Here is a 16603-nt window from a genome sequence, read left to right on the forward strand (position 1 = left end):
CTCAGAAAAAATCTGATGAACTCAGTGTCGGATGCTGAAGACATTGAATTTGACGGGTTTTAAAACACTTTGATTATAGTTAAAGATATGAGTGGAATTAATTCCTTCAATAAACTGTACCACATTAATTTAATGAATTACTAGCGTTGCGTTTTTCCCTCCAAATTTAAAAATGGCGACCACCCACACCAACAGTGCACGTTCATAAGTCGACACCTACATTTGGGAGGATTTTTGGAGGCTTCAAAGGTTGACTTGTAGGCCACAAAGGAAACATTTCTTCACAGAAAGGGTAGCAAGATTTGGAGCTCTCTTCTCCATTAATTGTTAATTTTAAACCTGAGATTGATAGTTTGTTAGCCAAAGGTGTTAAAGAATATGGGGAAAAGGCAGGTATCTGCAATTAGGTCACAGAATAGCCATAATCTCATTGAATAGTGGAATAGACAAGGGGCTGAACAGCCTACTTCTGTTCATATGTTCTTATGATAACACATGATGGAACAATCAGTCCTTGAAGCTTTGTCAATATTGCAACAAGGAGCAGTAACTTCAGATTAGAGGCACTTTAAGCAAGGCTTTGGATCAAATCTGAAGATCCATAGGTCAAATAACAGAACCTTTGTTACTATTCGAAAAGAACAAAGCTCTTCAGAATTAAGAGCTAAACTTTACCATGAGAGTAGCCTGAAATCAGTAGTAAATAAGTAGGAAAATTATGTTCCATTATAAACTAATTAATGGAGGACAACTTGCATCAGCACATGCCTAATGACAAAATTACAGCTGCTTGGAGACAACTTTGTATATTCAGATAGGGAAGGCCATACAGTTCTGTTCAAAACTCAAAGGACTAAATATCCATTTGATTTTTCTTATTAGGTCAGCTTGCTGCCCAAGGTACATTGATCTTAACCCACACTTTGTTACTAGTCATTCACTTAGTCAGATTGAGATGATGCAAATATTGCTATTTAGATTACAAAGTAGCCATTATAAACATACTTCAATTTGGATGGCACTTCCTCGCAGCCTTTGCGTGGCACAGAAGCATTTGGATTTAGTCCTTGTGTCCTCGAAGTCTTTTCCTCTACTTGTTTTGTAGATACCGTTGAGGATTTCTTAGCAGATCGTTTGATTCTTTCCTCTAACATACTCATTTCTTTCTCAGAAAGCTAGGATCAAAGAGTTGAAGATCCAGTCAATTTCATAACCTTCATTAAACTCTGTTCCTTCCTGAACAAACCAGTTTAATTTTACCCCAAATCACTACACTGCCAAACAACCTTAACTTCTCATCGGATTTATAAATTTACCTTTTTTTGGACCTTTCCTCCTCTCGATTAATTTAATCTACCACCCTGGTTATTCGACTCGCCAGACAACTTTAAGAGGACTTTTGTCACATGGAATAACTCCCTCTTTCCCAGCACTTGTACCAGTGCAGCATGAATTGAAATCACCATCTCCTACACAACTCTTTCAGCCATACATTTAAACCTCTGCCTGCCCTAATGCCAATTTGCACATGGCTCAGGTGGTAATCCAGAGGTTGCCAACTTTTGAGGCTCTTATTTACAAGAGTATTTCCTCACTCCTGTCAAAAAAAACAAATACTCACATTCCCAATCAATTTAAAAACTTGATCTCCACAAATGTTGTAGACAGTAACCACTGTATTTAAGGCAGCATTACGGACAGATGTATCCCGATCTCCAATCTGACTTGCAATTTCTTTTAGTGCTTTGGCTGGAGTTGGCTGGCAGACATTCAAATCATAAACTTCAATTAAAGCACCCAGCTCTTCCAAGCATTCTGAATAAAATAAAAGAGCAATGAGTTACGTTCAAGTGTCCCATGATCACCCTCTTGGATCATAACTTCCTCTGTGCCAGTAATTAAAGAGACTGACCCTGTCGAGATTCACAAGGTCACTTAGTTTAAATAAAATGGACCAGCTACCACACCAAGCGCGGGCGGGGGGGAATGAATGCAGTGGGGCCTAGGGTGTGGTCAACATGTAAAATAGTTTTGTTTAGGAGATTCTTCGTCACCTTCCGTCCCCCACAATGTAAATATCAGATAGACTGATAACACTCCAGGCTCAGGAGACTCTCTCATTCACGGAACGCAAGGCCAGCTTTTGTTGCCCACCTCCAATTTCCCTTTAGAAAGTGGCGATGGGCTACTTTCTCGAACTGCTGCCATCAATGCAGCATAGGTACACCCACAATGCTTTTAGGAATTGTGTTCCAGGATTTTGACCCAGCAACAATGAAGGCACAATGATACAGTCCCCAGTTCAGATGGTGTGCGACTTAGAGGGAAACTTGCAGGTGGAGTTCACAGTGATGAGGATCGTCTTGAACTTCAAAAGGACATAGGCATGTTGGTGGGTTGGGCAGACAAATGGCAGATGAAGTTCAAGGCAGAGAAGTGGGAGATTAGTTTTGGCAAGAAAGATATGGTGAGACAGCACAAAATAAAGGGAGAGTCTGTAAAGAATGTGCAGGAACAGAGGGGCCTCTGTGTATACGCACCTAGGTCATTGAAAGTGGCAGGGCATGTTGAGAGAGCAGTTAATAAGGCATATAATATCTTAGGCTTTATTAATAGGGGCATTGAGTACAAGAGTAAGGAGGTCATGTTGAACTTGTGTAAGACATTAGTTAGACCTCATCTGGAGTACAGCGTCCAGTTCTGGGCACCATACCTGAGGAAGGATGTGAAGGCATTGGAGAGAATACAGGGGAGATTCACAAGAATGATTCCTGGGAAGAAGAGCTCTAGCAATGAGGATAGATTGGGACTGTTTTCCTTGGATAAAAGGCAGCTGAGAGAAGACTTGATAGAGGTGTTCAACATCCTGAGGGGTACAGACAGGGTAAATAGTAAGAAACTGTTCCCACCCAAGAGAACATCAAGAACAAGCGGGCACAGATTCAAAATAATTGGCAAAAGGAGTAAATACGTGATGTAAGGAAAAGTTTTTTCACCCAGAGGGTGGGTGGAGTCTGAAATGAACTTCCTGAGAGGGTGGTGAAGGCAGGTTAGATCAAGGTATTCAAAAATGGAATTGGATTGCTACCTGAAAAAAGAGATAATATGCAAAGTCACAGGGGTAAGGCAGGGGAGTGGAACAAGGTAGAACGCTCTTTCAGAGAGCCAGTGCAGACTTGATGGGCCAAATAGCCTCCTTCTGCACTGTAAAGATACTGTGGTACGTCTGCTGCCTTAGTCTAAGCAGTAGTGGTTGCTGATTTGGAAGGTGTTCTTGAAGGAGCCTTGGCGAGCGTCTGCAGTGCATTTTGTAGATGGGTAAACAATATTGCCACCAAGCGCCAGCGGTGGAAGAAATGAATGTTAAAGATGGTAGATGAGGTGCTGATTGAAACAGGCTTGGATAGTGTGAAGTTCGAGTTTTGTTGCAGTTGCACTCATCCAAACATCTAGAGTATTGCATCAAACTCCTGACCTGTGCCTTGCAGATGGCAGGCTTGGGGAGTCAGGAGGTCAAGTATAAGCTTCCCCCCTGGGATGTTGTTGGTGGGGAATTCAGCGATTGGTAATGCTGTTGAATGTCATGGGGAGATGGTTAGATTCTGTCTTATTGGAGATAATCATTCCCTGCATTTACCTGGCACAAACACTTCTTGTCACTTATCAGCCCAAGCATCATCCAGGTCTTGCTGCACAGCCACAGACTGTTTCAGTATCTGAACGGTCTTGAATAGTGCTGAATATGGTTCTCTGTCTTTTGCACATCCCCACTTCTGACCTTCTGATGGAAGGGAGGTCAATGATAAAGTAGCTGAAGATGGTTGGGTCTAGCATGCTACTCTGAGGAACACCTGCAGTGAGGTCCTGGGGCTGAGATGATTGACCTCCAACAACCACAACCATCTTCCTTTATGCTAAGTATGACTAACCAGTGGAGAGTTTTCCCCTTTTACACTAACTTAGATTTTGCTATGGCACCTCAATGGCCACACCTGGTCAACAGCAGTCATTCTAACCCTGCCTCAGGAATTCAGTGCTTCTGCCTGTGTTTGGACCAAAGCTGTAATGAGATCTGGAACGAAGTGCCTCTGGCAGAACCCAAACAGAGTTGGTAATTGCTGATCAAGTGCCATTTGATAGTGCTGTCAACAACACTTTCCATTACTTGGCTGATGATTAAGAGTAGATAATATGGTAATTGTTCTCATTCAATTTCTTCTGCTTTTTGTGGACAGGACATACTGGGCAATTCTTCACTTGTCAGGTAGATGTCAGTGTTGTACTGGAAGGGCCTGGCGAATTCTGCAGCACAAGTCTTCAGCTGTAGGGCTTGTAACTTTTGCTGCATCCAGTACCTTCAGCCATTTCTTGATATCAGATGGAATGAATTAAATTGCCTGAAAGCTGGCTTTCATGATGCCGGGGACCTCAGCAGGAGGCAGAGATGGATCAGCCAGTCATCAGTTCTGGTTCAATATAGTTGTGAATGTTTCAACCTTGACTTTGCACTAATGTTCAGGGATTCCTTAAGATTGAGAGTGGGAATGTAATTGTTTAATTGTCCACCACCATTGGATGTGGCAGGATTGCAGAGCTTTGATCTGATTCATTGGGTATATGTTCACTTTGCTCTGTCTATTGCATGCTGCTTCTGCTTTTTAGCATGCAGGTGGTCCTGTGTTGTAGCTTCATTGGGCTGGCACCTAATTTTGAGGTGTGCCTGCTGCTGCTCCTGACTCCACATTGAAACTCTTTCGAGTTATCAACAGTCACAGATTGCAACTCTTTTCGAGTACAATCACAGTTCTTGGTTTCCGGGAGTGGGACATGAACCCACAACCCTCTGATTCAAAGGTGAGGGTGCTATGGACTGAGCCACAGCTGACACCTCCCCTGACTCCACATTGAACCAGGGTTGTCTTTGACTTGATGCTAATTGTAGAGCTGGACCATGAGAATGCAAATTTTACGTTGAATACAATTCTGTTGCTGCTGATGGCCCAGAGGGCCTGATGGATACCTAGTTCTGTACTACAAGATCTGTTCTGGATCACCCCATTTGGCATGGTAGTAGTGCTACATATCATGATGGAGGATATTTTGTGATGGCAGGAATGTATCTCCACAAGTTGTGTATGTGGTCACTCCTGCCAAAACTGTCATGGACAGATGTATCTGCAACAGGTAGACTGGTGAGGATGAGGTCAAATAGTTTTGTATTCTCAGCATCTGCCACAGACCCACTCTGGCAGATATATGTTCTTTAAGGCTTGGCCAGTAGAGATACCACCGAGCCACTCTTCATGATGATTGTCGTTCTCAATGAGCCCTAAGGCCACATCAGTTTGAAGGAGAGGAAATTAACAAAAAACTTTTTACAGCAGAATACATACGACACACTCACCTGCTCGTTGTTTTGAATTTTTAGATTTCAGTCCTTCCATAATAAAATTAAACATTTTACTAGCTGGATAGACCTTGCACATCATGTTCAGAATGGATCGAACATCTTTACGAATGACATCTTTTGGTTCTCCAACCTGAAATTTAAAAAAAAAACATTATCCAGAAGCTATTCTTCCATCTTGCTGATCTAAACAAGTGTAGTAAGCAGTCCATTGTTTGACTCCATACACCTCGGTGCTTCGCGAGGAGTGTTAAACATGGTGAATTTTCAATATGAAATATTTGGTTTCAACAATCATCTGCTAGTCCTATTCAAACTGGCTATTTCAGTGAAGAGCAGCCAAGCAGCTTACAATTTCTCCAAGACAGGAAAAAACTTTTAAACATGCAGAATATAAAGAGGTATTTCTGAATGCTTAGGAGGGACAAAACACCAATATCCTAATTTCTACAGCAAAATCTCAGCTCACCCTGATTTTCAAAAATTGTCATAAAATCCATCTCCTCCTAATCCCAGCTGCTGGTTGAACTTGCCCCTGCACAACACATTCAGCACCACACTCTGCTTCACAGCTAAGCAGAAGAACAAAGCCACTTTCAATGCATGAGGTGGAAAATAACTTTTCTTGGTTGTATATCTTATTGTGTATATGCTGAAGGCAATTGTTCCAATTATTACATTTATTCAACAGAGCCATGACTTCAAATCCTGTGGAGATCTATTTCTTTGAATTCATTATGAACTTTCTTGACTAATTTGATTCTCAAGATCTAGATAGATTTTCCTTTAAGGTGTCCAGTTTCTGTTGTTATTTTAAGAACTGACACAATTGAAGGGTAGTGTACTTTTGCTCCAAAAACTGTGATCTAGCCAGACTTCTGTACTTTTATTATATAATCTCATTCTGAATTTTACCTTTCTGGTAAATTTAAAAAATAATTTCCATGTCATCAGGCAAGGCCAGCATTTATCACCCATTCCTAATGGCCCTCATGAAGGTGGTGTTGAGCCATCTTCGTGAACTGCTCGAGGTGAGGGGAAAGTTACTGCCCTTGACATCAAGGCAGCATTTGACCGAGTGCGGCATCAAGGAGGCCTAGCAAAACTGGAATCAAGGGGAAAACTCTCCACAGGTTGGAGTCACATCTAGCACAAAAGGAAGATGGTTGTGTTTGTTGGAGGTCAATCATCTCAGTTCCAGGACATCACTGCATGAGTTCCTCAGTGTAGTGTCCTAGACCCAATCATCTTCAGTTGCTTCACCAATGACCTTCCTTCCATCAAAGTCAGAGGTGGGGATGTTTGCACAATATTCAGCACTATTCATGACTCCTCAGGTACTGAAGCAGTCCATGTCCAAATGCAACAAGACCTGGACAATATCCAAGTGTGGACTGACAAGTCCCAAGTAACATTCGCGCTGCACAAGTGTCAGGAAATGACCAACTCCAACAAGAGAGAATCTACCCATTACCCCATGACATTCAATGGCATGACCATCACTAAAGCTCCATTATCATCCTGGGGGTTACCACTGACCAGAAACTAAACTGGACTAGCCGTATAAATACCGTGGCTACAAAAGCAGCTCAGAGGCTAGGAATCCTGGAGCGAGTAACTCAATTCCTGACTTCCCAAAGCCTGTCCACCATCTACAAGGCACAAGTCAGGAGTGTGATGGAATACATTCCACTTGCCTGGATGAGAGCAGCTCCAACAACACAAGAAGCTTTACACCATCCAGGACAAAGCAGCCCGCTTGATTGGTACCCCTCCCATCACCAGCGGCAGCAGTGTACACCATCTACAAGATGCACTGCGAAACTCACCAAGGCTCCTTAGACAGCAACTTGCAAACCCACAACCAGCACCATTAGAAAGACACGGGCAGCAGATAGGTGGGAACACCACCACCTGTAAGTTTCCCTCCAAGCCACTCACCATCCTGACTTGGAAAGATATGGCCATTCCTTCACTGTCACTGTCAAAATTCTGGAACTTCCTCCCTAACAGCACAGTAGGTGTACTTACATCACAGGGACTGCAGCAGTTCAAGAAGGCAGCTCGCCACCACCATCTGAACGGCAATTAAGGTTGAGCAATAAATGCTGGCCTAGCCAGTGACATTCACATCCTATAAATGAATAAAAAGATAGTTCATGTGATGAAGGCACACACTGTGCTGTTAAGGAGGGAGACCCAGGATTTTGGCTCATCAATGATAAAGGAATAGCATCATATTTGAGGTCAACATAGATTAAGACTTTAGAGGGGAACTTCCAAGTGATGGTGCTGCCATGCATTGTCCCCTTATCCTTTTGGAAGTTAAAGTTGCAGGTTTGAGGTTCTGACGAAGGTGATTGGTGAGGTGTTGCTGCACATTTTTTAGACCGTACACACTGCAGTCACAGTACTCCAGTTCTGGAGGGAGTAAATGTTTAAGGGTGATGGATAGGGTGCATGGTTCTGAATGGTGTTGAGCTTTTTCAGTGTTGTCAGAGCTGCACTCGTCCAGGCAAGTGAAGAGTATTCCATCACACTGACTTGTGCCTTATGGATGGCAGACAGGCTTTGGAGGGTGGGGAGGAGGAGGAGTCAGGTGGTGAGTCACTCACCACAGAATACCCAGCCTCTGACATGTTCTTGTAGGCACGATATTTATGCGGCCGTTCCAGTTAAGTTTCTCGTCAACGTTGACTCGACGTTGCTGCGGGGGAAACTCTGTGCTGATAAATCCACTCAATTGTGAAGGAGGTGGTTAGACTCCCATTGGATTGTTGCTTGATACTTGCATAGCACAAATGTTACTTGCCACTTTGCAACCAAGCCTGGATGTTGTCCAGCTCTTGCTACCTGTGGGCATGGACTGCTTTATTTGACAATATTATAACATCTTATTCTACATCACTGCTTTAAACTCTTTAGTCAATCCCTATCTTAAATGAAAGGTTTATTCCATTTAAAAACTAAACATCAATTTACCTTGTTAATTAGATATGGGATGAACGAAGATGCCTCATTATCAGTTAAATGATAATCTTCTTTGCTCAGCACTGTAAATATTAATTTCAAGTATTCCAGGACTTTCATCAGTACGCTTGTGTTGGTGTCAAAAAACCGTAGGGTCAACCACTTCAGGATAAGATCCAGGCAAGCAACAGTCCCCTCCGTTTCACTTTCCAAATGCTACGAGAAAATAAAGTTCAATGTTATCCAACAGTTACAATCAGAAGATCCTGTCCCCTTGACTCTTCCAAACTGCAAGAGACATGATGCCCATTTAATCCTCAATCCCCAAAATAGTTTCCTCTCCAATAAAGTGGTCTTCTGCCCCTTGAAACCCTCTGTTACTATTCAGCCATATCAACTTTGCACAAGTTAACTTTTTGAATGTTTTGAGAGAAAAGTCAATACTCAATATAATACAAGTTTTCAAATTCCAGTACAGCATAAAAAATTAAAACTTATTTTTACACTGTCAAATTATTGAACCAGAATCTATTGTAAAAATAATTGAGGCAAATGGCACTTTTAATGCAAAAATCAACAGCAACTTCCAGTGGGTGCAGGTGCACAGCAAAATGAGAAAATCCAGAAGTTGCATCGCGTGAAGCACAAAAAATGACAGTGCTGTATAGCTACCCATTCAAATATATCAAGTGGCATAAAGTTCCTTTATTTACATGACAGGTATGAACTAAGCACCAAACATAGACTAAAATGGACATACCCAATCTAAGTACCCTTTTTAACAGCATGATGATACTGATTACTTTCATACTACCCCCCTGGCACTGAAAATCAACCTTTAAGTATGGAGTCTCATTCCATCAGCTTAATTGTGGTTGACATTTTTTTTTTAAAAAAGGTAATTTTTTTTCTTTTTCTCTCTCTTCAGCCAATCTCTTTCCATTTTCTGTATCTTATTTGATATTAAATTTACAATTCTAACTTGGAGCCTGTGTCATTACAGCACAAGAGGCCATTTGACCCATTAAGTCCACATCAACTCTCTGTAGAGGAATCCAAGCAGTCACATTTCCTTGCTTTATTCCACAGACCTGCAAGTACTCATTCAATTTCCTTTTGAAATTATTGATCATCCCCACTTCCACCACCCTCAAACACAGCAAGTTCCGGGTCATTACCACTTGCTAAAAATTTCTTCCTTGCACCCCCCTGTAACTCTTGCTCAAAACTTTAAATGTGTTCCCTGTCCTTGTACCACTAGCTAACTGGAATAGCTTAATCTAAACTGTCATAAATTTTCTACTCCTCTGTCAAACCTCCCCTCAACCTTCTTGGCTCCAAGGAACAGTCCAGCTTCTCTAACCGACCTTGTAGCTAAGTTCCTTCATCCCTTGGACCAGTCTGCTAAATCTCCTCTGCATTCTCTAAAGGTGTCTCATATACTTTCTGAAGTGTGGCGACCAAAACCGAACACAATTGCTCTAGTTGCGACCTATCAGAAGTTTTATAAAAAGCACAGTATAACTTCCCTACTTTGTACTCGACCTATGAAGCCCAAGACCCCATATGCTTTGCTAACTATTCTCTGTATGCCGTGCCACCTTCAACGAGCTATGCACGTAAACCTCCAGTTGCATTCTGTCCCTCTCCTTGCTCCTTAGAACTGTGCCACTGAGTCTATATTGTCTCGCCCCAGCCCTTCTGCCAAAATACATCACCTCACATTTCTCTGCATTAAATTCCATCTGTCACTGTCTGCCCATTCTGTTAGCCTATATCCTGTTGCAGTTGATTGGTATCATCCTCACTGTCTGTCACACCTCCAAGTTTAGTATCATTGACACATTTTGAATACAAATGTCTTTAAATGACTTGTATATTAGAATATACCGAAAAAAGCAATGGTCATAGAACTGAACCTCAGAAACACCACTATCTACCATCCTCCCAGTCTGAAAAACGCAACCCAGGGGAAACAATTAATTTCAGAATAGTTAACAACAATGACTGTCCTGCTAGCAAGACCTTTGTTTTCTTTCCAGATGGGGTTTGTTCAATATGACCAAGTCTACTTTCACAGTCAATACAAGGAAAAAATATAAATGGTAGCCCAAATTATAACAAAGCCATTTTCATGGAACCAACATTCTCATTCTGATGGGCATCAACTCCCACACTTCTATTAGTCAAAAAAATCCCAGCTCCCCAAACAGTTTCTACAGATGGCAACAAAGCTTTGGGAATGGCCTATGAAAATCCTAAAAATATGGTACACAACCAGGAAGCACATATGGGGAACTAATGATATCAGTAAGAGCACATCCATGAATCTGTAACTAAGAAGTGAACACCTACTGCAGTGAGAAAAAAGTTGGTGTGTGCAAAAAGTATATTGCTAAAAGAAAGTCAAAACAGATGTAAAATAAGTAATCCGAAAGATTCTGAAAAATTGCTTTAGCACTTCCATGCACGTGACTCTGAAATGGAGCACGGTGATCTGAAAGTGATTGTGAAACTAGTTCAGGCTGCTTTTGATGGGAACGATATCTACACACTGCTCAGATTTTGCATATTTATAATGAGTATGTACAGGTACAAAAGCAATATTACTGTGCTAGAATCTTTCTTCCTTAACATTTGAAGTTAGCGGATCCATGTTAAAGTGGAAAATGCCAACTCCAGAATGTGACTCCTTTAAAAAGTATAAAATAATGTTCTGCTCTAGTATGTGATCAAACCACAATTGAAATAAATATATTTAAATTCTGCACTACCAAACAACTAAAGCGTAACTGAAAGAAAGATACAATTTTTGTTGAAGCTTTTCGTTTTGCACTCATCAGGACAATTTGCACGAACACGACAATGTCAGGGGAAACAACATTTATATTGTGAGTGCTGATTGGTTGGCAAGTCGTCTCCGACTGGCAGAGGCATCTCCATGGCAACACCTCTACCAGAGTCCACTTGCCAACCAATTAGCAGTCTCTTCTCATACAGTATAAATTTAGTTTCCCCTGACATTGGTATTTTCTCGTGAATTGTCCTGAGACAAGATGAAAAACTTCAACAAAAATGCCTCTTTTTCAGCAATAAATACACTTATACATTATACATGTAAATATACAGAAAAAATTAGTTCGACACTTAATATTGAAATCAAATTTATCAGTGCACACAAAAATAGCTGTGTGGGGAAAAGTGGAATAGTTTTGACTTGTATACGAACAGGTTATATAAAACCCATCTCAGGATATAAATGTAGTAAGAAAAACTTGTTAGATGAATCTAGAGAATTTATTTTCTCCCTAAAAACTGTTTACCTCCAGCAAAGCTGTTAAAGCTTTAATGTGATGATGAAAATCTGGATGAAACATTTCATCTTGCAACCACTTGGCTACACAACTAGACATTTGAGTTTTCAGTTGCTCTGCATACTCATCTCGTGGTGTTGTGAAGTTCCATTTCAACACCTAATGTAAACACAAACACATGTTTCAACAAGCAAAATAAGCTTTCATTATGGATATATCTAAGAAGAATTTTATACCTCTTGCAAAAATTTGCTTTGTAAAACAATCCACATGAACATTTGACAAAACTGATTCTGTTCAAGGTACAGAGCAAGTAATTTGGAATTGCTGAACTACATTACCCAAGTTACTTTAAATTAAGGGACAAAAGATAGCTCAAAGTCTCACCTTTAAAGCTCTCTCATCCTTTACTCTTTGCTCTTTTGCATTAGGAATAATTATGAAGATTGGTCCTGATTTATCTTCATCATCCTTAAGATTTGGCTTACTTGGCACTTTCTTACTGATTCCAGGCTGGAAAAGTAAAGATCACTTCATAACATCAAGACATCCGCTGACACTTGCATATCCTAAACAGTTTGAATCAAGGCATGGAACATTACATGGTGCAATAACTGAAAGACTGGTGTCCCACACGACGCATTTAGGTTGCTAAGTGAGAAAAATCTCCTTTTCCCAACAGTAGGCAGCAAAGAAATTTTGAAAATTGAGCCAGTACTGAATAAGGGAATGTGCTTTATTGAAATTTGAATACTAACATTGTGTCACAAATACCCATTTATCCCTTGTAAAATTATCTAGATATTGGACAAGTTTGTTCTTTTTGAAGAGAGAATAATGAAGTCAGATTCATATCAATTAAAGCTGGTGGAACATGATGCACATTTCTGGATAAAAGGGCATAATTTATTGAACTGTAACTTCCAACTACAATTTAGATTTGGAACCAAGAGTTTCTGCTCCCTTATCACTGCACTCACCAGCAGCAAGAAAGAGTTGGAAGTGGATTCAGGCTCAGTAACTCAGAGCATGTGAATAAATCACATGGATCACTGCCACATTACATGGAAGAAGTTGTGATCTTGAAACCAAGTGGGATGCAGAACTAGAAAATGTAACCGCAGGAAAATTCAGCTATTTAGGAGCTCACACCTTAGTAGTCTTAACTGAATAATAGTGGGAGTTAGATAATAAGGAAAATTATTACAGGAAAGTATCAGATACAAGTCAGCAGGATATCAACATACTTTAAGTCATAGAGGGAAGGAGCCATTTAAGCAGTGCAACAAAGAATACATCTCCTTAGTGGAAAGGGAGAAAGAGCAGGAAATGATTATATGTATTGAGGACTGAGTAAATTTCAGATCTTGCCTTTTTAGTTTGATTAATACATACAGATCTGCTTTTACAGGAGAGAGAATTAAACATCTAGAATTATCCAGGAATGGATCATGACTTGCCAATTAGTTTTAAAGATCATAAATATTGATCCAAGCTCAACATACTGATTAATTGGTCTAGATTCTTTTAAGAGGCTAAAAAAAGCAGATAGTTTTTAATGGAATATAAACACAAAATACAGACCAACAAAAACAGGTCTACATACTTCTCTGAAAAGGAGTCATACGGACTCAAAACATTAACTTTGTTTCTCTCTCCACAGATGCTGTCAGGCCTGCTGATCTTTTCGAGCATTTTGTTTTTATTCTAAATGAAAGGTTGTTTTGCAGCAAAGGTAAAAATGGGGAAGAGGGTTCAACTCTTCTGGAAGAATCAAATAAATGGAGAACAAAGGTGAAGCAAAAAAAAATGCGACTGAAAGTCAAAAAGTTATTTTAATCAAGGTTCTAGCAGCAAGACCAGGACAACATATTTACTAATTTCTTCCTCCCAATAGCATGAATTTGTTGTGTACATCCTGCAGTCAATTTCTTATCCATTGCCATAGTTCATCATAAATTTCTAACACTTTCAAGTTTAACTAATAACTCTTTTTGTGTGGAACTCTGATCAAATGCCTTTGTCAAAAAGTTCAGTTAAACTACTTTTCTCACGGTGGAAGCAGCAACTCAACCCCCAGGTTAGTCTTTGGAGCAGGCAGGATGGGAGCAGTGAGAAGGGAGCTTGAGTGAAAGAGCGGGGGAAAAGTCAGACGAAAATCAACTGGCTCCAAATTAATAAAAACAAAAAATACTTTCAAATACATTTATTTATAAATAAAAAGCTTACCTTGACTTTGGCGGTAGATCCAGTTGCTTTGTTCTTCTTCGGATCGTTTTTTAGTGCTGTAACATCTGTGTCATCATTTGTGGTGGCACTGTGTGCGCGCGTGGAGGCTGGAAAAGAAAGTTGATAGGCATGCATAAATTGAGATTAACAGTTTATACACTGGGTAATATTAAAACAACTTTAAAAAAATCAATATATTTAGAACATACCACAAAATTTAAGGAAGCTGAACAAAATTAATGATAATCAATCTAGATACAGGGAGAACGAAGTGACAATTTAAATATTTCAAAAGGGGCATAACATGCATGGGCTAAAATAAGGAGCAATAAGAAGAATCCCAAGTGTAAATGAGACAAGCAATAAGAAAAGATTTGGAGAAGCTGAAGGAAATCACACTCAAGTTGACCAATGTATTTAAATGGCCTAGTTCAGCACATATTACTTCAAGATGACTAAAATGAAAGTGAACAAATTTAAAATTAGCAAGAAACAAGAACAGATCGCAGGAAAAAAAATCTTTCTTCAAAGGGTGAAAGCACAATTTGCCAGGGAAAATAGTGAAGTATACAACATCAAGAATATTTAAGTAGTGTCGGAAACTAAGCTGATGTCTTAGCACACAAGGCAGCAGGATCAAGGGCAAATTATTTCCTTGTTCTTGATATTCTCTAGTATTCCGAAAAATGCAGTTGGGATGGAGATATTCATTGAACTATAGAATATGAAGTTTAATGGCTAGAAAATAAATTTTAGGGGCCCTCCCTGATATTACAATTTTGATTAAAAAATCCCATCTCACAATATGTAGAAATCTTAGCCTGTATTTAAAGGGAATAGTAGCATGTATTGAGCTTATACACGGGACAAAAATTTAACAGTCTGCAAATTAAAACGAATAGGAGCAGCAAGGCTGGAAAAGAGAATATTCATTAAAACTTAAGATCAAGTTAGACTCTGCAGAGGGGCATAAGGTATTATTAGCTTGTACAGAAGATCCTGCAGGCCACCTGGATGGATTGCCATGCAAACACGAGCCTCCTTCAAGAAGCAGGCATCCTGAGCATAGAGGCGACCAATCTCACGCAGCAACTACATTGGACAGGCCACTGCAGCAGAACGCCAAATACTCACCTTCCGGAGTGCGCTCTCTACTCCCAGCTCGCGACTGGTCAAAAGGTCAAAGGGCAGTTAGTGGAAACGTTTAAAAGATAAACTATTTGAAGATGGCGGCTTTGACCTTAATAGCCAAGAGGAGAGTGCACTGGGCCACCCATGATGGCGAGACCCGCTTCACCAATGCGTAGCTGGCTTTGAAGCAGGGCAGATGGCAAAGGCCGAAGACAGCTCAAGAAGGTGCACAACCTCTCATCGACCATGGACTGGCCAACTAATAATTGACAGCCGATGTGGAATGTGGCCCTTTCCCCCTCTTAATGCTGTTTCTCTCTGAGACTTTTGCTTTCCCTTTTCTATCTCCTTTACCTTGCACTGGCTTCACCCACATCTCTTACAGACCCTGTCTTTCGCTCTACCTTCTTTCCACTCTAGCACTCCATGGCAAACGAGTTACTAAGTCCAAGGCACCACCATTAGATTATTAAATTCAGCAATAAATAACTGGAGGAGAGGTTTGTTACCTGTACTAGGTGGCCTGGCTGCATTGGATTTTGAAGATGTTTTAGCTGGTGCTGCTGGTTTAGCTGGCACAATGGCTTGGGCCTTCTCAAGAGCTGCCACCACTTGGTCTTTTGAGGTAGGCTGAGGTAAAAAACAATGAAGTATCATGTATAGTTATACTGATACGACAAGCCATATACACTCAATTTCACACAAACAAAAATATTTTGCTGTTACAACATTTCAAATTACTTAAATTGCACTGATTAGGAACCAAATTTAAGTGACATTGTACACTAAGCAAAAACCAGCTAAGATATCTTAGTCAAATGGTGAAGCATTAAAAATCAGTGATAGTTTGGATGAGCTCAAACTTATGGTAGGTACAAGGTGGAAGGCCAGTCAGGACAAGATGGAAACACTTCAAGTCCAAGAGGTAGCAGTTTCAAATACCTAAAATCTCTCCTTATGGGTGGCAGGAATGAAAGACATGACCATCTGATTCTTTGGACAAATTCAGGTGCATAAGGGTATTAGATCAGTTCAGTTGGATTTCCTGAATAAATCCCACATGAAAATAGTCATTATTTACATTTTTAAAAATTGAAAACAATACCTTTAACTTGCCAGCAGCCTTAACCATTTTTTCATAACCAAGGTGCATCATGAAAGTTGGCAGTGCATCTTGGGCCTTCTTTCGGACATCTCCATTTCTGTCTTCCAAGCAAGAATATAGATGAGGCAAACATAGAATGAGATCAGAGGGGACCGATCGTAACGTTGGTAGTTTCTCTGCCAGCCAACCTAACAACTGAGCAGTAAACAAAACGTAAGCATTCTGGTCAAATAAATGCTTTATTAAAGATAATAAGCTAGCCTGGACTTACCTCCTGCCTGAGTAAAGGGTTTTCCTTCTTCAACTCCTCCGAAAGGTCTTCACCATCTAGCCATTCCTTCATACCAGTTTTCTCAACCCAAGAATTCAAAGTTGCAAGAGCTGCCATCCGAACATTACTCTAGAGAGAAGCAAATGGTCCTTCAAGTTATGACACCAACTTGCAAT

General features: G+C 40.4%; 1 protein-coding gene across 1 annotated transcript in view; it reads right to left on the reverse strand.

Moving 5' to 3' along the window:
• The window catches only part of ckap5 (cytoskeleton associated protein 5), a 133178-nt gene that overhangs the window by 48214 nt on the left and 68361 nt on the right, over positions 1 to 16603 (reverse strand). Inside the window, exons 24-33 of the mRNA XM_078549556.1 lie at positions 16428 to 16556; positions 16157 to 16351; positions 15561 to 15681; positions 13921 to 14027; positions 12079 to 12204; positions 11701 to 11850; positions 8390 to 8593; positions 5405 to 5540; positions 1622 to 1815; positions 1006 to 1175 (exon numbers count right to left, since the gene is read on the reverse strand). Of these exons, the coding sequence (XP_078405682.1) occupies positions 1006 to 1175; positions 1622 to 1815; positions 5405 to 5540; positions 8390 to 8593; positions 11701 to 11850; positions 12079 to 12204; positions 13921 to 14027; positions 15561 to 15681; positions 16157 to 16351; positions 16428 to 16556 (1532 nt within the window). The remainder of the gene's footprint in view (positions 1 to 1005; positions 1176 to 1621; positions 1816 to 5404; positions 5541 to 8389; positions 8594 to 11700; positions 11851 to 12078; positions 12205 to 13920; positions 14028 to 15560; positions 15682 to 16156; positions 16352 to 16427; positions 16557 to 16603) is intronic.

The sequence above is a fragment of the Cetorhinus maximus genome, chromosome 9, assembly GCF_964194155.1.
Source record: "Cetorhinus maximus chromosome 9, sCetMax3.hap1.1, whole genome shotgun sequence".
NCBI lineage: Eukaryota > Metazoa > Chordata > Chondrichthyes > Lamniformes > Cetorhinidae > Cetorhinus > Cetorhinus maximus.